Source organism: Botryllus schlosseri, chromosome 3, assembly GCF_051294905.1.
Source record: "Botryllus schlosseri isolate E-star chromosome 3, Bs_hap1, whole genome shotgun sequence".
NCBI classification, from domain to species: domain Eukaryota; kingdom Metazoa; phylum Chordata; class Ascidiacea; order Stolidobranchia; family Styelidae; genus Botryllus; species Botryllus schlosseri.
Genome location: NC_137238.1, coordinates 4,070,206 through 4,090,890, shown reverse-complemented (window position 1 = coordinate 4,090,890; position 20,685 = coordinate 4,070,206). Strand labels below are relative to the sequence as shown.

The following is a 20,685-nucleotide window of genomic DNA, read 5'->3' as shown; positions in this document are numbered from 1 at the left end:
CACTCTGCATTCAGATCAATATATGATAAAAACTGGTAGATAAATTGGTACATATTATATCACGTGACGGGCGCATCGCGATTGAAACCTGAGATGTGATGAAGTCGAGTTTATTTTCAGTTATTATTTGAGACGTTGCAGATAAATTTGCACCCGAAATTGTAAATTGCTCTACATCTACACAGTCTACAGTCATTCATATGTAATGAGGTGGGTTGATTTTCTACGTGCCCAAGCCGAATGCTTATGGTACCTTATCAGTAGGCTACCCGTATCCTATAATAGGGTATATCGAATAGTAGGAATATTACCTGTACCAGTACCAGATATGTAGAAGGGAACATGATTATTACGCGAATGTGGAAATTGTCCCTAGAAACCATCCAATCGGGATTTCAAGTCAGCATTTGGCAATGCCTCAATATGTAGTTCAGGTCGATCGTGTCGGACATCCTATTTTATTCAAATACCGTTCGTGTGGCTGTGGGCATATGGCTCCATTACCTGTTAAACCAGTGGTTCCCAACCAGGGGGGAATTCCCCCCTTGGGGGGATTTTGAAATTTTTAGGGGGGAATCTGGCTTAATTTTTTGGGAGAAATCTGGCTTTGGCATTGTATCGAAAGATACGGTGGGTTCACAAGGTTTAGAACTGTTAAGTAGAAATTAGTTCTTTACAATTGTCTGTTTCTTTGGCGGATTTCAAGCCAGGTATATATGTTTAAATGCCTTCCGAAGTTATTACAGCCCATGATAAAGTGAGGCTCACGAGACGATTTCGTTGGGTCGGCGACAGCCTCTCGACCAAATTGCTACTAAGCAGGAAAACGTCAAGCCGAATTCAGCGCAAGACCGCTAGTGGAATTGTTCAACTTTTTAAGCCAACATCAGCTAACGTGAAAAACATAGCGTACCAAATTCATCGATTCAACTCAAGTCCATAGCAAGCGGACTTGGTGATTTATTTTTCGTCAGCGGCTACCTGATCGGTCAAAAACACGTCCAATTTGATTGTACTTTACCAAAGTTTAGTGCGGTCCGCATTCGCCATAGTTCGGACATATCTGAATATATTTGGCCATTAATTGCTTAGTCAACACATGGTTGCTCGTTAAAAAGCACATTTTTTAGTCACAGGCAACTTTTTCATAGGGGGGAATTTTAGCTCAAATATCGGCCAAGGGGGGCACGAGACGAAAAAGGTTGGGAACCACTGTGTTGAACGAACTTGTGCACGCATTTGATAAGGGAAAAAGGCTGTCTGACACCGATGTTACGTCACAATGCTAACCCGTGCGCGCATGCGCACTATCCAAGCTCCGAGCGAATAGCTATCGCGTAGGTTGTTGCGTTCTTTTTGTTTGGAAACTCCGCCGTCGCCATTGCTGAACGAATAGATGCGAAGATATTCTCGAGCTTTTCTGATCGGCTAGTATTGGTAAGTGGCTCGATTAGTTTTTTATTCTTGATTCATATTCTATTCAACGAAAGTACCGGTACGAGTGCTACTGGAAGCCACGGAGTAAGGTGGCCATATGTTGAACGTAAGTTGTAACCTGAAGATTACGTCAGTTCAATGATCATGGTGCAGTTCTTAGGGCGGAGATAATGAAGTTAGCTGATCCGGAAGAATGCCAATCGTGTGATTAAATACTGCTAATCGCGATGCATTTTAGGCGTGGTTAATGTAGTTAGCTGATCCGGAAGAATGCTAATCGTGTGATTAAATACTGCTAAACGCGACGCATAATGTAGGAAAACGGTATGCGCGATGATTAGTCAAGATGTCCCGAGTTTTCAACCAGGTGGCGTTATCCGCGAAAACGCGTTATTGGCTGTCAGTTGCAGATTTAGACAACTAGATAATTCTAGTAGTCTATTTTCATTAAATCTGAGTGAAATGCCAGTACGGTAATCTAATTTTAATCTAATTTGCATTTTGATCTTAACATAGAATTGAAGCTGGTTCATTGATAATCCAATACCTGGAGCATCAACTGACGGATATAGCCAAAAATAGAGTTTTGCCACTCTCACCGCAATTCCGCAGAGAGATCATTAGTATCTTATTTAATCAACTGAAGCAAGTCACATTGTAGGTTCTGCAAATATATTCAAAGAAAGATTATCTACCTACACTAAACATTCTATTTTTGTAGATACCCAGGTTCGTCCGGCTACGATAATTTATGCAAGAAACTGGTGCAGAAATATCCAGTCTTAATGGACAAGGGTCATAGTGTCGCTGCTCATTCTGGATATGTGAGTGTTCTTCACTAAATAATGCTGTTTCGCTCAGAATGCCGATTTTCATGCTTCCATTTAAATCATTTTTCATTATACAGTAAACATGGAAGTCCTTCTTGAGGGACCGTTTTAAAGAGCTACATAGGCGTACGGAATCTCGCGGACATAAGGATGCAATGCGCAAGAAGTATGGCCATCCGAATAACTCTAAAAGGAAGTCAACTGCAGAACATTTAGAGCCCTGTAAGCAGCAACGCGTATCCGAAGTAAGATGATGAAGCACATTCACATTCTGCCTAGGTGACTAGAAATGCAACTCTTCAGGATAGTACGATTTTGAAGGAGGACGGAGAAGATGAATTCAGCATCAATTCTCATCTGAAGCTGTTGAACATCGAAGCAAAAAAGAACAAACCGTCTGCACAAATTATAGGCGACAGACTGGCGAGGACGTTTCGGCACCGAAGAAAAAATATTTTGCGCGGCGCCAACACTGGAAGCATCCTGGCAGAATGTCCAGTTCTATCTGAGGCCTGCTGGGTAAGAGATGTTAGGTGAAAACTTGTTTTCCAAATATAGAGTGAAAATAAGAGTTGGGCAAAGTAGTTCCAGTGAATTTCAAAGCATGCCAAATCTAGCAAGATATCTTACGCACGTTCACCTTGAATTTGAAACCACACTTGGTGGCTCTTTAATGATTGTATCCGCTTCTGAAAACTGAGATATGCGTCTTTACCATTAACACATACGAACAATGGCCCATTCTCCCATATTGGATGCGGTTTTTAAGAACTGCTTGCAAAACTGCCACAATCGTAATTTCAAAATATTGCCTGCATGACCAATACATACGATTTCAAATTGCACCCCTTAAAGGGGCACTGCGCTCTAAAAATGATGTGGTCTCAAATTGAACGGCAAAACGAAAGAAAAATTTTGGCCGCAGCCGTTCTCTTCAGAACGCCACCGTAATGGAGCTGTAATGTATTGAAATTTCCAGAGTTGCAGCACGCTCCAGCAGTCACGCAGAGATCGAACTTTATATAGTTGTCAGCCGATGTTACGAAGGAAATATGTCGTACACGCCATGGTGGTTTAGATACCGCGTTCAACGGAAGATGTCCAGTCAGGAGATTTATGTCAAAATCGGGCCTAGTGTATTGTATTTCCTTCATAACATCGGCTGATCTCTACGTGACTGCCGGAGCGTGCTGCAACTCTGGAAATTTCAATACATTACAGCTCCATTACAGTGGCGTTCTGAAGAAAACGGCTGCGGCCAACATTTTTCTTTCGTCTTGCCCTTCAATTTGAGACCGCATCATTTTTAGAGGGCAGTGCCCCTTTAATACTGATCACAGTCAGCAGTATGTATCTGATATATTTATATGATTATTGAATTTACTTTAATTTCTAGATCCTTGAAGATATGAAGCATCTTGTTGGGTGTGTCATCACACAAACACTTCAGGTTTACAAGGAAAGCGGCAAACTTGAAAAAAATAAACGCCTTGTAATATCGAAATGGACAAAGTTACCCGATGACATAAAATTGTTACATGGTGAGTGAGAATTATCCTCCTTTCGTTTGACTCTTGACTAAATGTAGAATTCGTTGATTTGCAGGCAAAGATGATGTTTCGTGGCTAATCGGGATGGTACCGTTGCTCAAAGGGACTGATCTAGTTGTACTTCAGGTAACAAAAGAAATTAGACTGTCTCCTAAATTTTCATTCAATAGCAAGCTAAATGATATACGTCTATTTAATGAAAAGTCCAATGTAACTACTAGTTTAGTTCATACGTTATTAGCCCACTGCAAAATGACATTTCTAATCACTTTTCGAAATTAGGGATTGTGATGCATGGGTCACAGACAGTAGTACCAAATTACATTGGTTTCTAGTGTATAGCATGATGTATCACAGGGGCGGGCAACATACGGCCCGCGGGCCGGATCCGGCCTTCGAAGGGATTTTGTCCGGCTAGCGGACAGATTTTCGTCTTGCATGATAATGTGGCCCGCCGCCCCAGTCTGTCGGGAATCCGCACTACTGGCTTACTATGTCAAATTTTAGTGACTGTATGTTATTATAACGTGTATGCTCAGCGTTGCGAGAGTGGAGCTCACGCGTAAGTTCGTCGAAGCGAGAAGACTTGCATTATCGGCATTTACGATGCACTCAACTCTAATGTGTCGTCTGTGGTAATCATGATTTTTGTCGACTACAATGGTCATTTACACCAGGCTGATATTTCTTATGTTTGATTCGGTAACCGCTGACATGTAGCACTGCACACTTCTAGGGTTTTGTAAGGCACCGCTTATGTCAGGGGTTGCCGACTCAAAACGGGTAGCAGGCCACTTTTTGAATATCGTAGAGCACGAGGCCCACATGAATTCAATATCGAAATTAATTAGGCCACACAGTTGAGCAACGACGCTATCTCGTCACCTACTCAACCCTAATGAATTAAGATCTTGGCAAATAGGGTTACCGCTACCAAGCTTATCGAACTCCTTGAAATCTTAATTAGGGAATGCACTTGTGTTGATTGATCAGAGAGAAGCAGACATGGCGGTGCCTGTATGACAATTTTATTCTCAAATCCACATTGTATTCGCCATTATCGGCGAGAAATGGCTTTGAAGTGACATTACTGTCGTTGAAATACATTCATTAAATACGATTTATTCCTTGTATATGTGGATAAATGGGCGAATAATGTATCAATTCAGCAACCCGGCCCGCAAAGTACTTACTTTTCCTATATCCGGCCCGCCGGCGCGAGAAGTTGCCCGCCCCTGATGTATCATATAATGCAGAGATTATTTCCTTGGTTGGAATTGATGCTAATATACATTACTTTACAGGAAAAGGCAACTACGCCTTCCCCGACGTTACTCTACTGCAGTGAAGTGAAGGTGTCGTTTGATGGAATTGTCATCCCCTGCAGTGACTTGCTGCAGGCTGTTGCTGTATTGGTGGCCATTTATTGGGTATTCAATATTTCATTTTCCCCGCTAACAATTGCTTCATGCAATTATTGTGCGGGCATGTGCTTAAATTTCCCACCATAAAGGTACCCTTGAGAGCGATAAATCTTCTTAATGTCGCTTGATTTGAGGTGATCAAACTAGTCTCGATTAGTACTAAAGTAGAAGCAGCGATGTAGATTTTCAGTGAAGTAGAAGTAACGATTCCAAAGTTAGTATTTTTGGCCTAGTTTTGCCTGACATACTGAAAAGTATCAAGTAGAAGTAGAGTTTGATCTCTATTCACGAGTATAGTAGTATAAGTCGCATTTTCAAATAAGTGAAAAATTATAGGCCTAGTTTAGCTTAACAAACCGTAAACTAACAAGTAGCAGTAGTTTTTCAAGTAAGTGAATAAAGTAGAAGCAGCAAAGTAGATTTTTACTGAAGTAGAAGTAGCGATTCCAAAGTTAGTATTTTAGGCCTAGTTTTGCCTGACAAACTGAAAAGTATCAAGTAGAAGTCGCATTTTCAAATAAGTGAAAAAATATAGGCCTAGTTAAGCTTAACAAACCGTAAACTAACAAGTAGCAGTAGTTTTCAAGTAAGTAAAAAGTATCGACCATAAAGGTACCCTTGAGAGCGATAAAGCTTCTTACTGTCCTTTGATTTGAGGTGATCAAACCTGTCTCGATTAGTAATAAAGTAGAATCTGCGACGTAGATTTTCACTGAAGTAGGAGTAGCGATTTCAAAGTTGGTATTTTAGCCCAAGTTTTGCCTGACAAACTGAAAAGTATCAAGTAGAAGTAGAGTTTGATCTCTATTCACCAGTATAGTAGTATAAGTCGCATTTTCAAATAAGTGAAAAGATATAGGCCTAGTTTAGCTCAGCAAACCGTAACTAACAAGTAGTAGTAGTTTTTCAAGTGAGTGAAAAGTATCGACCTAGCGGTGCTTAACAATTCAAGAAGTAGAAGCAGTCTGAATTCGAAACAATTGATGTAGCAGGCATGATCTGATTGGAGTCCTTTAATACTGCCACTTCTGTTATGCTATATCGAGTTATTTCCGTTTATTTATTTATTGCCAAAATTCAATTGTTGCTGTAATAATATATGGTTGAAAACTGAGCCAATTTTGTGGAATCTGTAGCGCCCAGCAAAGGTGAGGTAGCTAAAAATACACCCATATAGGCGGCGATGCTAAGGGATGTAAAGGCGTCTTGGTCACCTTAGGATGTGGGTGAGTTATGTTGAAAATCACCCCCACGGGTGTATGGGGTGTTTTTGCTTGTACCACCGCTGGAGGTGTGGAGGTACACCTTTTTTATTTACAGTGTATGGAGATCTAAAATTGAAGTAACGTTGAATCGCGCGCAGCGCGAAGAAAACTTCAAGATTATTTGAAATCTCTCTAAAATTCGGAAGTCAATTCGTAAATTTAATTTGCATGTCGGCGGCCGCCAACACATACTAATTGGATTGCGTGTCCATAGCCGCACAATCTCCTTCTACGGCCGCGGGTTAACCATCCCTGTACTAATGGAAACTCGAAAAATAACACACTCTGCAAACGAAGGATGAATCTGAACTGCTAAAAGTGCATCTTTTCGGTAAACCATGCCTATACACCATGGCATTCTGGTATTAGGGAACGATAGTCACAAATGTCGATGAATAATTTTATGCGATTACAACAACTAACAACGGGCGAGCATTTGTGCGAAGATGTATTATTATTATTGTAATTTCATTACGTGCTATACTTGTGTTCCTTATCAACCATGGTGGTGCTAAAATGTAAATATTATAACTGGAGACGGACAGACATTCAACAGAATGGCAAAATACCGTTATAATCATACCACTCACCAGATGAACTTGCAACTGCCATAAACATTGCAGTCAATTTCAAAGCCGCCAAGAACAATCGAAACGTGGCCATCCTGTCTGTACGAAAGTATCTGTCTTATTAAAAGTTGCTGCTAACAACAGTTATCGAATGAGGAGATTATATTTTGAATACGCGTCATCATGAGTTTAAAATAATTACCGCCGATGATTTCTGCGAATCGACTGTTTACGGAAAAGGCTGTCGTACTGGCAATCATAAATACAGGTTCCACGCAGTCGTTACTTTAAACACACTGCTTTTAGTTTGAGAGCAAATTGTTTCCTCGTCGGAATTTCGCCCGACGCCATCACATACAAGTGTCGAAAGACTATTTAGAGTTTAGATCAGTGTCCGCAAGATATTTGACCTCGCGGACCGGTGGACCTTCATAACTCAAAATTAGACCGAAATCAAATTACAACAAACGTATGGAACTCAAATGTAACAATACAAACTTCATTTAGTGCTGCCTTTTGGATATCAGGTACGAGATTCTATTGAAGTTTCAGAATGGTTGGTGGGGTTCGCATAGTCCTGAGAAAGATCAATACCTCTATTGTGATTGTCCGGTATTCTTTGACGGAAATGCGACTTTGTGCTATATTAATATTGTTAATATTAATTGTGAAAATGAAACATTGCGGCGCTCATCACCTTATCGGTCTGGTGCGCCTCGGCAGGAAATTTCGTATTACGTGTCGCAAATCGTTTACCTAAAAAGAAATTTGCCTAAATCAGCACATTGCTGGCCAGGACGAACTCAACGAGAGGCGATAGAAGCTCTGGCCGTACGAGAAGGTTATCTGTGGTGAACTCAACTTTCAAGGTCAAGCAGAAATCAATTAAATATGCTCGGTTCAAATCATATTTTGGGCATGCGAGGAGGAAGTGATCCTCATTCTCGGGTACGAGGCATAAGTCACACAATGGCGTGTCGCTGCATCCTATTTTAAATAAATGTCCTTTCAGGCGACAATGGCCGGATCGGAGACGGAATATTATCGTTTCATAAAAACGCGATCTGTGCATTGAGGGAAACGTCGTTTGTACCGTTTGGTGGAAACGTTTGTAGTAGTTTCCGTCTCTGTGGAACGATGCTCGGTCTGCCACTCAGTTCGGACGTATTTGCGTACTTCGTTTTTAACATCCCTATAGGTAATTTGAGGTAGCCTACTTCTTGACTGTCAAATGCAAAATCGGCAGTGGAACGTGCAAGTTCATCTGCAACCTCATTGCCGAGAATGCCACTATGTCCTGGAACCCCGGAGAAGGCAACGTCGATGCCACTTCCTACCAACTGCAGGAATAGAGGGAAAATCTTATTGAACGTTCTGCTCGGTGTGCGGTTCGGGGTAACGATTGTATTAAGAAAACTAAGACAGTCTGTCAGAATAACATATTTATCGGTTCGACTGCCATGATTGATTATCCACGATAGGGCATTAACGATAGCTGGCATCTCCACTTGAAAAACGGAAAATCAACTCGGGCAGATCTGGCTAAAACGGACTGACTTTTTGCTATATAGTAACTATTATAGAGCTAAATGTCGCTTAATTGTATCGTAGGAATTGAAGCATGTTTGTCTAAAAGTCTACGTTGTTTTTACATAAAAAGTATCCGTAAGAGTAGTAGGCTATACTTAAACTTATAAATACTTTCGTGCCAGACTTGAGCCAAAGTAGACCATAAACTCTCTTTTTCGATACCATACAGCAATATACGTTCCAACTTTCTAAATCAATGTAAAAGTTGATGTTTCATTTACTTAATTGATGGACAAGCGCAAACTTCCTACACTTTGGAATTGAGATATTATTATACTCTTGGTTGGTTGGTTTGTGGTATTCATGGTGTTTTCGACTGCAACGATCATTTACACCAGGACTATATTCTTTATTTTAATATTGGGGCCAGGACCGTAACTGCCGCACCCCAAACCCTCCAATTGGAGGGGCCGAGCTCGAAGGGGGCTCAAAATTATTTAGTGAATCAAGATAAAATATAGATTATTTTTGAAGAGCTTCTTGGAGGTACAGAACTGCAATATACAATTCAATAGTATTTTCACATTGAAATGAACCCCAATATTTCCGGCTGACACTCGGCAGGGGTAATCGTCAGCAATTAGTAGAGAATTATAATTAACATTGCATATCAACAATCGTATCACAGAATATGACATCAACACTACATTTCACTTGTCATTTCGAATATGAAAACGTTCAATGTACAAGTTTTAGGTGGTACACGAACTCCTTTTGTTGACAGAGTTTTGGTTGGTGCATTTTGATGAAAATCGACTCCAAGGCACAGAAATAAAAGTGTGAACGGCCCTTCCGACGACGCGAAATCTGTCGGCTCCATAATTATTCGCACAAGTCGGATTATCGAACAGATGTTTGCGGATGGTAGAATATATGGCCTTTGATGGCTCAGCATCAAGCTTGAGCGGATGAGTTAAGGGTGAGCTTTACGCCGAGCGTGATGCACGTGTACACATGTAGGATAGGGGTATATCAGGGGCGATGAGTCGAAAATGACATTACTTTTACCGAATTTGCTTTATTTTTTGAGATATTGCCTCTTCTTACATATGCCATGACAAATAGTATGTGTGTGGGTAATACAGGTTAACTAGTGCTCAAGGAGGGGAGTATGTGCTTAGATCAGTTTATATCATCTCCCATCTAGTACTAACATGTGCGTTCTAGTGCACTGGTAAAGTAACAGATAGTTTTATCCAGAAAATTATCATTCAGAGACTATTTTTCCAACAGATTACGTCAATTACCAACCCCTGATTTGAGCTACAGAAATGTGTCAAATGACACTTATCTCATCATCGATGATTAGTGGGCTCAAATTTAAAACGCTTTCTGACGCTCTGTAATATTAGATACTCTCACTTGCTATCATATTCAGAAATTACAATTCATGGGTGTTTTAAGTAATCTATGTAAAAAAATGAGTGATAAAGCTAAACAGAGAAAGTGTCGTAATGACCTGGATTTGTTTTGCTACATATGTTACGAGAACACGCTGAACATGAAGCGAGTCAATATGTGAAATGTAACCAAGTGCACTTACAAGGAGTACTTTGGCATAGCGGTGGCAGATCAAAATAATCGCCGGGCACCGCAAACGGTTCACCAGTATAGGCTGCAACTTCGCGCTTATACGGACGCAAGGTAAAGTCTAAATCAGCGGTTCTCAACCGGGGGTCTGCGGACCCCTACGGGTCCGCGAAGCCTCCAAATTTGCAAAATCGTTGATAACTTGATTTGTATTTTTTTTTAATCACATGATAGTTTCGCTTCACCTCATAATTGCTAAAATCTCAACTCGTATAATTAGAATAGCCGTCTGAGATGAAATATTCTACTGTGCAACAGAGTTGGATCAATTACATTATTTCAGTTCAATTACAATTACAATTACAATTACTTTCATGAATGTTTAAATTACATTACAATTACAATTACTCCATGCTAAAAATATCAAATTACAATTACAATTACAATTACTCCTTGCATGCTTCAATTACATTACAATTACAATTACAATTGCTGATGTTGAACATGTAATTTAATAATCATAAATTCAACCGTGCTCCTTGACAACCGTAGCGTTGTATTTAACAACAATTCAAGTCTAGTTCAGATTGTGTAGTAATAAATGCGTTTATGTGCGTACATAGTATGCTATGTGAGATGTCATTATGGCGTAATATAAGCGTGTTTTGAATGCTCGGTAATTATGGCTCACGTCTTTGGAAATGTAAAATGTTATTTGCCTAATTTCCTATGGGTTAGGATTAAGGATAGGGTGCAGTATGTCGTTGAAAAAGTATTATAATATATGCACGTGTTGGATTTGCGTCTATAGTATATAATTAAAGAAATAATATTATTTTTATCGAGGGACGTAGGAATTAGGATGAGGAGTGAAAACAAAACCGTGCTTTGTCAGATAAGACGTTATATAATATCCAGTGGTCTGGTTAGTTAGCCAGACGAAATAACGATGCAGCATCGTGATCTGAAATCGTAATGTAGATTGCCAACCCACTGATAGATGCGCAAGATGTGAGTCACGGATGAATGCACCGACAAACATACTGCAGAGCCGGCTAAAAGCAGCAAACTTTGTAGTCCTAGAGCTGGCGATACATGTGTCCAAATTTGATGCATCTGGTCTTTATCGTAAGCTATTGATGTACTAATTCCGAAAATACAAAATAAAATCTAGTCAGGGCAATGTAACTGCTCCAAATTAGCCGTTTAAGGCCGACTGTTCTGAAAAGTGAGAGCGCTGCAGCAGCATGACCACAGCAATTACCAATTACGCCCAGCGATTGTTCAGAACAATGCCGATTCCCAGACTTTCACGACTATTTTGGGATGGTACCATTGCCTGGAAATATACTTTTATTGCGGAATCAGTGCGACACTAGCTTTCGATTAGGACCATAAATATCAAATTTCGACGCTTGGATCGCCAGCTATGGGAATATCAATTCTGCTGCTTTTAGCCGGCTCAGCAGTTTGCTTCTCGGCGTATTCAATCGTGATTCACGTGTTGCGAATCCATCCGTTGGTTAGTAATCTAAAAATTGTATACAATGGTAGCCGAGGCCAGCATGGCGGTGAAAATAAAAAAAAACTTCGCCCGCAAGGGCGCAGTCAAGGGCTTCCGAGAATGGATCCACCAAATTCCTTGTCGACATTTAAAGAGAATGCATTATAAGTCAATTGTTTTATGTTGTGCTTGTCAGGTCTCAATAGCAATTTAATGTAATTGAAATTGTAATTGAGCAAAATTTTTGTCAAATTACAATTACAATTACAATTACACAAAATAAAAATGCTTCAATTACAATTACATTACAATTACATTGAAAAATGTAATTAATTACATTCAATTACAATTACAAATTACAATTGATCCAACTCTGCTGTGCAAACACATTTTAATTTCCAAATGGCCAATAGCCTGCTAATACAAACATATTGGTGTTCAGAGATGTTTTGGATAAAATTTGTTTGCAAAAATCCATTTTCAACTGTAATATGCCTAACCGCTATTCCAGAATAACAATAAGAGGAGCTGCTGGATAGAAATGACTATGGTATACGTTGTATGTTCACTAAAAATATGTTTCTCAATTTCGATGGCATTTAAGTCGCGATCATACCCAAAGGTGTCGTCGGAGGGGTTGCGCGTTATTATTTCATTCGCCGCCACCTGTCTTTGTGGCAATGGACTTTCGGGACTCGTTCATATCTAATACACGACGCGTATTTCCCAGACACGACCTGGTATTTCGAGAAATGTAGCTTCAGAATTAGATTTGAAATGATAAAAGTATTCTCAATATCTGCAAGTAGTAGGCTATGAATCATAGCCTGTGACGTTATTTTCAAGAATGGTCATTTTGTGGCTGTTTATCACTAGCCCACAGCTGATATTTGCACAGGACATCATGCCGGTTCCACGGTAATATAGAGCTTAATTTGAACTAAATTTTGGGGGGTCCGCGGGTGTCCGTGACGCTCCAAAATGGGTCCGCGAGGACAAAAAGTTTGAGAACCACGGGTCAAAATGATTTAATTTGTAATCCCCGTGGTTTTGTGGGAGCTAAAGAGCCACCATGGTGATTTATGTTTTTACATGAATGAGATGTAAGGTTGAAAAAAAAGTCAAAGCACTTCCTCAACATTGACTCTGCTTTACAGCCAATTATCCACTCCCCTGGAATTCCAGTTGCAGCTTTACGTCCCTGCCTGATCTGATTTCGAATGATGCTACGATATAAGGTGTAGTGGAAGATGAAGAGGGCAATAGTATATGTTGTAGAAAATACATTAACACCGACTCCTCAACATTATTACGAATTCAGAGTAAACCAATGCCTTTTACCCAAGATCATCTACACAACGATGGATTTGACTTTCGTCAATCAGATTTTCGTCACAATCATATTGATTGGAGCGTGAAATCCGACAGTGCGTTATTGTGGATGCGTGAGATTGAAATTCATTCTTTCTTCAAAGTCTTTACGAACGTAGATCGGGAAATGCAGCAATCCAGCCCAATTATCGCAAATCAAGTTCCTCATAACCCGTTAATTTGACGTAATAGACGAATTGCTGATTGAATAATCGCTTTATTGTCTGTTTTTGTATGTGGTATTCATGGTGTTTTTGTACTACTAGGCGCGACGAGATAACTGTAGCGCACTGAAAACATAAAAACTGGCGCCCAGGAGCAGTGGTTTGAATGTGTGTCGCGAAAGGGTGTCTGGTGGGCCGCGCAATGAAATTTGGATGAAAATTGGGACGCGAACTGAAAAAAGTTGAGAAGCACTGGCTAGCCCCTTAAATATGCAGCAAAAGACACTGATGAGGACACATGCCAGCGAGAGAGATTTAGATGATAAATAGATGCGTGACTGGAAGTTGTCCGAAAAGAGTACCAAAGTCAAACACCAATTAACATTACAACATTCATTATCATGACGCAAAAGAAAACTGATAAGGCGATAGATAAGCGCTACAATTACTTAATATAAGAAAAATGCAGAAAAGAAATGACCGATATGCTTTATGATTTTATAATGTACAGTAACAGTAATATATGACTTCATGGAATCAGTAAATACGAAGCATATATTCTATTTCAGTTTAGAGAAAACTTGAAAATTCGTAGGCCTATATATAATCATTCCAAATCACGGCAAAATTAGAATTATTTTCGGAAATTAAACAAAATTCAACAGCAGTGGTTGTCAAACGGGGGGATGAGTGGAAGCATCTGAGAGAGACGCCAAGCCGCCTGAGAAGAATGATGATTCTTGAACTAGGAAGGAGTTAAATATGTAATGAAACTGCCGATTTTCAACAACGGCAAAAATCCAAATTATATCACGATTCCAAATGCTATAAGTGCGTGGCACAATCCCTACACAGACGTTAGATTTATATTTTAGACTGATGTCGGAGCTGGCACCGATCAGAATATGTATCTGCATTATGATAACTGGCGATAGGTGTTGCTATTAGCTAATGTCTTTATGGTATGGTTGTCAAGCATTCGTGTATAGTGCGTAAAGTGCAAAGTCATGGAGAAATAAGATATTCCCTTATAAGGGCATGTCACATGTATTTTATAGTATGCCTTTTGAATCCAACAAACAAGGATGTAAATCAAGGATGGGTAACCTACGACCGTGGAACGCAGATTGTGTGGCCGTTACAAGTAATTTAATTAGTATGCGCTGGCGCCCGTCGACAGGTAAATGGAATTTGCGAATTGACTGTCGAATATTTGAAAGTTTTGACAAATCTTAAAATTTTCTTCGCGCCGTGCGCGATTCAATGTCGTTCAATCAAACTCTTCGTTTTTCGACCTTAATATGATATCGCCCTTTCCAATTTGAGCTCACAGTACAGATGCAAACAGCAGCTGGGGAAATTATGAAATATATATATAAATATGAACTTGGAATCGTGTGCTAATCACGGAAGAAATTTGCCTGGTACGTTTGGGTGATTTGGGCGATACAGACATCCTGATGTGAGGTCAAGAAGCAACATCATGCAACAAAGTGACCAATAACAATCAGCCCACCCGAATATCCATCATAATTTATACCTTGCCCGGAATTTTCAAAAATACTTCCTCCATCATCTGTATCAGTGAATCTGATTATATGGGCTGAGAAAGAATAGATATTTGATAGTAATATGTGAATCTGCTAATATTTATCACGAAATTCATTCGTGAATCCGAAAAAAATATCCCGGTTCGCGCGAAAACGCCGCATTCCACTAGCTATTCATTAGACGACCACTAGCGATTTGGGTGCATATAGTAAGCCTATATAAAAAGCACATTAATCCGGACTTCACCGGAATTGGACATGAACACGTTACCATGGGTAGTTGTCGGCCAGCTAGTTCATTACCGCTATGTCTTGGAATGCGGCCGTCATCAGAAATCGAAATGCGGCCGTGAATGGCAAAAAGTTTGCCCACCCCTGATTAAATCAGAGTGGTTACAATATCGAAGTAACCACTCCAAGTATACTCATTTAGGGCACATTCTGTCGTAAGTCACTCTTATGAAGCGCATTTAATGACAGCCCAAAAGTACTCCATTGAATCATTCTCGTCAATACTGCTCTGTGTGTAGCCGAATTTCATATTTGGGAAGTCTCTCAACAGTCTTAACTTTATATGCCATCAAACTATTTATTAGGATTACAAACATTTTGGTTGCACGAAAAAAGGGGGACATTTTTCACTGTTATCAAGGAGGGATGACTAAAAGTGTTTGAGAACGGCTCTTCTCGATTAGGCTAATATAAATCATCATTGCAAACAGCTGAATCGCACTGACATCTGAAATTCCCTGAAGTGTGTTCGGCGAGACAAAACAAACAACTACAAGTATTTCTACGTAGATTTGAACCGATGTGTATTGAATTACACATTCGAGCAAGTTTCTATAAAGTCAGTTGTCACTTGACCTTTCACACATGCATTCGATTGGCTGATAATCGCGAACGCATCATCCACAGGGCCACACCGTATGGAGCTCGTCGCACGGTTAATCTGAGATTCGTTGAGAACTCTATCCCAGATATGGATCCCACCGATCTCGCCGTAAAAACCCTGGTCAGAATCTACCGGTTTCCCAGGAGTATCACCATTGATATTACCATCTTGATTTTGCCCAAATATGAGCACCCCATCTTCAGCAACTGCTGCTGGAATATCATATATGTTTTCGATCTTGGTACCATTGATGTAGATTCTTGCCGAATTATTGGACATGACTAAACACGTGTATGTCCTATCAATAATTTTTCTAGTCATATCAAAGTTCTTCGTTTCGCCATTTATAATCATTCTGATTTTTGTCCCCTCCAAAAAAGCTGCGATGGTATTGCAGGCTGGCGCCCCCGACGTGCAGTAACTTAGAATTGATCCCTTTGCCGGCTTGATTTTATGTACTGATCGTATCCAGAAACAAACGGTTGAGGACGCCATACCCGGCAGAGTACGTTGATACAGAACGTAGTCTTCGTGATCTTCATTCGGAAAGATGACGACAGAATTGTTGCATGCTGAAATGACATAAATGTATTTCAACTAAATCCTAATCATGTGATATCCATAGGGTGCCAAAATAGTCAATATAGTTACACGCAAGTAGATGCAGACGCGGCAACGTGAACTATGAATCAATTAATTTTTTAATTATTCGGAAAGGCTCCAAACTACACATTTTCCTGGTGTCCTATATTATCCAATTTGGCCCGGTGTCGAAAAAAATGTTTCAATTTCCAACTTCGAAAAAACCTAAATGCAGCAACAGTATAGGAAATGAATAATGTTCAAATTTATACTTCTGTCTGGGACATACCTGGCACATATCCTCTATTGGCAATATACATGGGATGGGTGGGTTATGTTTACATATATTACCAGCCATACACTCTTCTCCACACAGACGTCACCTCAGTCTATATCTGGGAATGAGAGCAATGTTTCCTCTAATTTTTCACGAGTCTGCACGCATATATAAACTCACTGCGCGGTCCCTTTTACAACAGTGAGCAACGACTAAAACAAAGTCATCATTTCGACTTTCAGTGCGCGGCCGCGCACGCGCACAGCATAGGGGGAACAGTGAATGAGGGTTTATTTGGATCATTAAATACTAGTTGTGCAAGGGAACATCTCAGGTGATGGCACGTCAACCTATACATTTATGAACTGAAAAATTATTTAGATCACAATTTTTAATTTGCTTTGCATCCGAGTAACGTTGGGTTTCGTGGTCCCGGCTACTGAGTATCATCGATGTAGCAATGACCTGATTCCACAAACAATCTAGTACGTTCGATTGTTCGCTTCGTATTCTCGACTATGGCCCGTGGTTGAAATTTATCAGACGTGCATCGATGGTGACCATTGCTCAACCGCGAGTCAAGCCAAGAGAGCTTCATATACCCTCAAACCCTCGCAGAGCTTATTTTATTACAATGGACGAACTTTTATGAGCAAATATAATTCCTTAAAAAGTAGATAAAATTATCAAGTCTTGTCACGATTTCAAAAGGTTACCATCAAATCAGCCTACCAAATCTTGCCTTCACGTCATGCAACTCGCGCCAAACCGATCTCGGCTTTCAGCACTTTCGGGATATCAGCCTCTGTTCCGGTCGATATAACGAGGCGGTACGTTAGCTCAGTAAAATGCTCGAAACGGTAAAAGCAAACAAAAAGTTGGGGGAGCACTGATGTAAACCAACGGGTATATGTTTGGAGACCGACTTACAACTAAAATGCGTCTGCGAATTGCTCCGCACCCACGATGTATTCGATATGGGTACTGTCGTGAAAGTTTCATGCTGTAACAAAAAGTGCCACAAACCCGATCCACACCCCACCCCACGCCATGGTGAATATCTGTAAATCCACAATTTCACCGCTTTCCACCGTTGCACAAGCACATACAGTATATAAATGGTAACAATCATTCTGAAATCCAAACAAATGGCGTCATTTGCAATTTTATAATAGTACAAAGCAGCATATAGTCATATAGTGAATAGTTGTTTCCGTACACAAAGTTAGGCATTCTCTGCGTATGAAATGGCCAGGATTCACCTACTGCATTCAACGCATTGTAATCGTGACCCGTGCCTAATACGCAACAGAACTGATTCAGTATGACGAACAAACGGTATAGTTTGTGAAACTTATTATAGAAGAGGTCACAAACAAGCGGCCTGCGAAAGCATTTTGTGTGACCCACGACGGTATGTCGGAATTTCAAGGATTCAAAATCTATGCAAGTGTCATATATCTTTTTTAGACATAAGAAATTGAAGTACACGCTAAAAATAGCCTACTATGAAAATCACTGAAACCTCAACAAACTTCACTATCAAATCACTTTTAAAAGTTCCCATGCGGTAGAAGATTATCTCATATGTCACATTCCTAATTCATTATGATAAAACATGGCCCGGTAAAGATTCGTGACGGAAAATTGTGATTGGGTTTGGTCCCCACCTCTCGCAAAATTTATAGATTTCGGATTAACTGCGTGATTAAATAATGAATGACTGGGGTAAAACGTTAAAATCAGAGGACTTGTGACTCAGAACAGTGACTTGGTAATCCTACGGACGCAACAATCTATGAATCTTTCATGGGGAATAGTAATATATTAAAAGGTAGGCTTGCGTTGCGGAGTGTATATAGCTATCTAATCAGGTCAGTATGGCGATCATTGGTATTCTCTAACCCCCGTGACGTATAGTTGGTTACATGCTAGGTGTTGTTTTCTCTCTTTATCCATGTTATTATCGGTGGCAAGTAAGGTAATACCACGCTCTATAGCTGTAATACCAATGAATTCATCGGCGATTGGACATTTCTATTCCAGAGGTTCTTCTTAACCAGGGTGCGTAGACCCCATCAGGGTACGATTCACTACATCATGCCATGAAATATTTTCCTGGTGAATTCATTCAACTGTCAAATAGTCTTCGCGCTGCACGCGATTTTATGTTAATGGGGTTTCTGATTTCAATGTAGGTACCGTCAGAAATTGTGTTGAAAATGGACAGGGCTACGAGAAATCTTATTGAAAGCACAAGGGGTACGATCGCTAAAAAGGTTACGAAGCAATGTTATTACTATGACTCGATAATGATTATATTTAAGTTGTTATTGATATGTTCCAGTATTGTTAGAAGGCGTAATCTAACGCTGATTTAATTTGACTTTGACAATGACAGTAACAACACGACTTTATAGAATCCATGATTAGGCTACACCGCTCAAATGCTCTGATATCAGATCAATCTTCAGTAGATTTACATAAAATTGTGGCATGTCAAAAGTTCCCTAGCCGCAACATTATAACCCTACAGTTTTACGATGTCATGATGCAACCTCTCGCATGATGACTGTAACTCATTATTTAAACAAATTATGCCTGGAACACAATTTAATTCAAATATTTGTAAATGTGATTTTTTCCGTGTCAAGCGTGATTAGTAAAATAGTAATTTACAATTTACATTTCCACGATGTTTCTGGAATGCCAGTCTATAAGGTCCCGCCAAATAAGGCCTACTTGGAAATTATACATTGAATAACCCTATTATTGATGATGCGGCCCGTGACATCAGCAAAAACTAGGAAATAGGCCCGCGAGTACGTTTGAGACCTCTGTATTATAGTATGTGTTACAGCGCGGGCAATGTCCCAATTACACGACATAGTCCTACCTGACACATTCAACTTCAATATGTTCATCGACACCAATTCTTGAATCATGTATCTTAGGTCGCTGCCTTTGATCGAGATTATTAGGTCCCGTAGTAGAATATACCCCTAACGATGAACACTTGGTGCCGCAAACATGCATCGTTTTCCTAACAATGAGCGCTGGTTATATACCGTAACTGCAAAGTTCATACATGATTCTTCCTACACGCGTAAACGGAAATGAATACTATTACCTTTGTGCTGCAGAATGGTTCGTCGATTGCATCCATATCTGATATGCGGGAATATGTGGGTTTGTACGGCATTCCGTGAAACGGCATATAATTGTGATTTAACGATAGGAACATTTAAAGTTAAAAGTTATCTATCGTATTGCAATATGCAACCGCCGCGTTCGAACCGCGGCTCACCCTACAACTGGTTACTATAACGTATATCCGGTGGTCAACGGATCGGAGGTTGTGGGCGTACGTGGGTACTCAGCAGCTGCACCCTTAACCCTACAACTAATTGTTTGCCAGTTGCAATGAGCGTCTGTGCACTGAGCTAGTAAAATGGGTGACGCATCACACATTTTAGACATAGTTCCTAAATACATGGAACGTAGGCGTAGTTGGCGCCCGGAAATTGTAGCACTTAACAGATATACGTGTCAAAGATTTCGCGAAGGGTTGAGTGAGGATGCCTGATGGCGACTGATCTCGATACATGACAGAGATTGCTGGAGCTCATTTGAACCACTTGTGCAAATATTTTCGATGCACTATAAATGCGATAAATTTCTGCTGAAAGTGATTGGTGCCAATAATGTTTTCTCGCTTACAACTTTAAATTAAGCACGCCATATTTAGAGTGCAGTGCCCCTTCAAAGCCATCAAACTGAAGAAAAAAAAGAAACGAACTTGTGCAGTTTCTCCCATTCCCGGTGAAGCCAAACTTGCAGGTACACGTGTAAGACCCATCGGTGTTATGACAGATGGCATTCGCATCACAATCATGTAGTTCTATGTCGCATTCGCCAATATCTGAGATAGTGAGATATGGCAGTAGTTTACGGAAGGATCAAGTCCGTACCACTTTTGTATCACTACTAACCAAAACATGCAGTTCCATTTCCGGTGAATCCAGTATCACAGGTGCAATGGAAGGATCCGGGAGTGTTGTGACAAGTGGCGTTCTTGTCGCATGTATCCGTACCGTTGTCGCATTCGTCTTCGTCTGGGTGCAGAAACATTTTGTAGTTATACTAA

At 40.2% G+C, this 20,685-nt stretch overlaps 2 protein-coding genes across 6 annotated transcripts in view; one reads left to right on the top strand and one right to left on the bottom strand.

Moving 5' to 3' along the window:
• LOC145436595 (uncharacterized) overlaps positions 1-7,341 on the bottom strand; it is an 88,600-nt gene extending 81,259 nt beyond the window's left edge. For 2 of the 3 annotated variants that reach the window (XR_013914323.1, XM_080313977.1), the window contains exon 1: positions 7,097-7,175. Coding sequence is in view for 1 of the 3 variants with exons in the window: in XM_080313978.1 (XP_080170104.1) it covers positions 7,097-7,169 (73 nt within the window). In the remaining 2 variants the exon portion in view is untranslated. Of the gene's footprint in view, positions 1-7,096 lie in introns of all 3 variants that reach the window. The other variant, XM_080313978.1, reaches the window with a different exon arrangement.
• LOC145436597 (uncharacterized) lies at positions 1,207-6,360 on the top strand. 3 transcript variants are annotated; one of them, XM_080313981.1, is made up of 7 exons: positions 1,207-1,437; positions 2,159-2,261; positions 2,345-2,512; positions 2,571-2,786; positions 3,664-3,808; positions 3,873-3,943; positions 5,122-6,360. In XM_080313981.1, the coding sequence occupies exons 3-7, from the start codon at positions 2,423-2,425 to the stop codon at positions 5,326-5,328; spliced, it is 729 nt and encodes a 242-aa protein (XP_080170107.1). In that variant the 5' UTR covers positions 1,207-1,437; positions 2,159-2,261; positions 2,345-2,422; the 3' UTR covers positions 5,329-6,360. The 3 variants fall into 3 exon arrangements, with proteins under 3 accessions (XP_080170107.1, XP_080170106.1, XP_080170109.1); XM_080313980.1 differs by having other exon boundaries at positions 1,207-2,094; XM_080313983.1 differs by lacking the exon at positions 3,873-3,943 and having other exon boundaries at positions 1,208-2,261; positions 5,122-5,271.
• Positions 7,342-20,685: the final 13,344 nt, after the last annotated feature.

Coding starts and splice junctions, on each gene's coding strand:
- LOC145436597 (XM_080313981.1), top strand. CDS start 2,423: ATGCGCAAGAAGTATGGCCATCCGAATAACTCTAAAAGGAAGTCAACT. Junction 2,787..3,663: donor TTCTATCTGAGGCCTGCTGG/GTAAGAGATGTT, acceptor TTTAATTTCTAG/ATCCTTGAAGATATGAAGCA. Junction 3,809..3,872: donor TGACATAAAATTGTTACATG/GTGAGTGAGAAT, acceptor GTTGATTTGCAG/GCAAAGATGATGTTTCGTGG.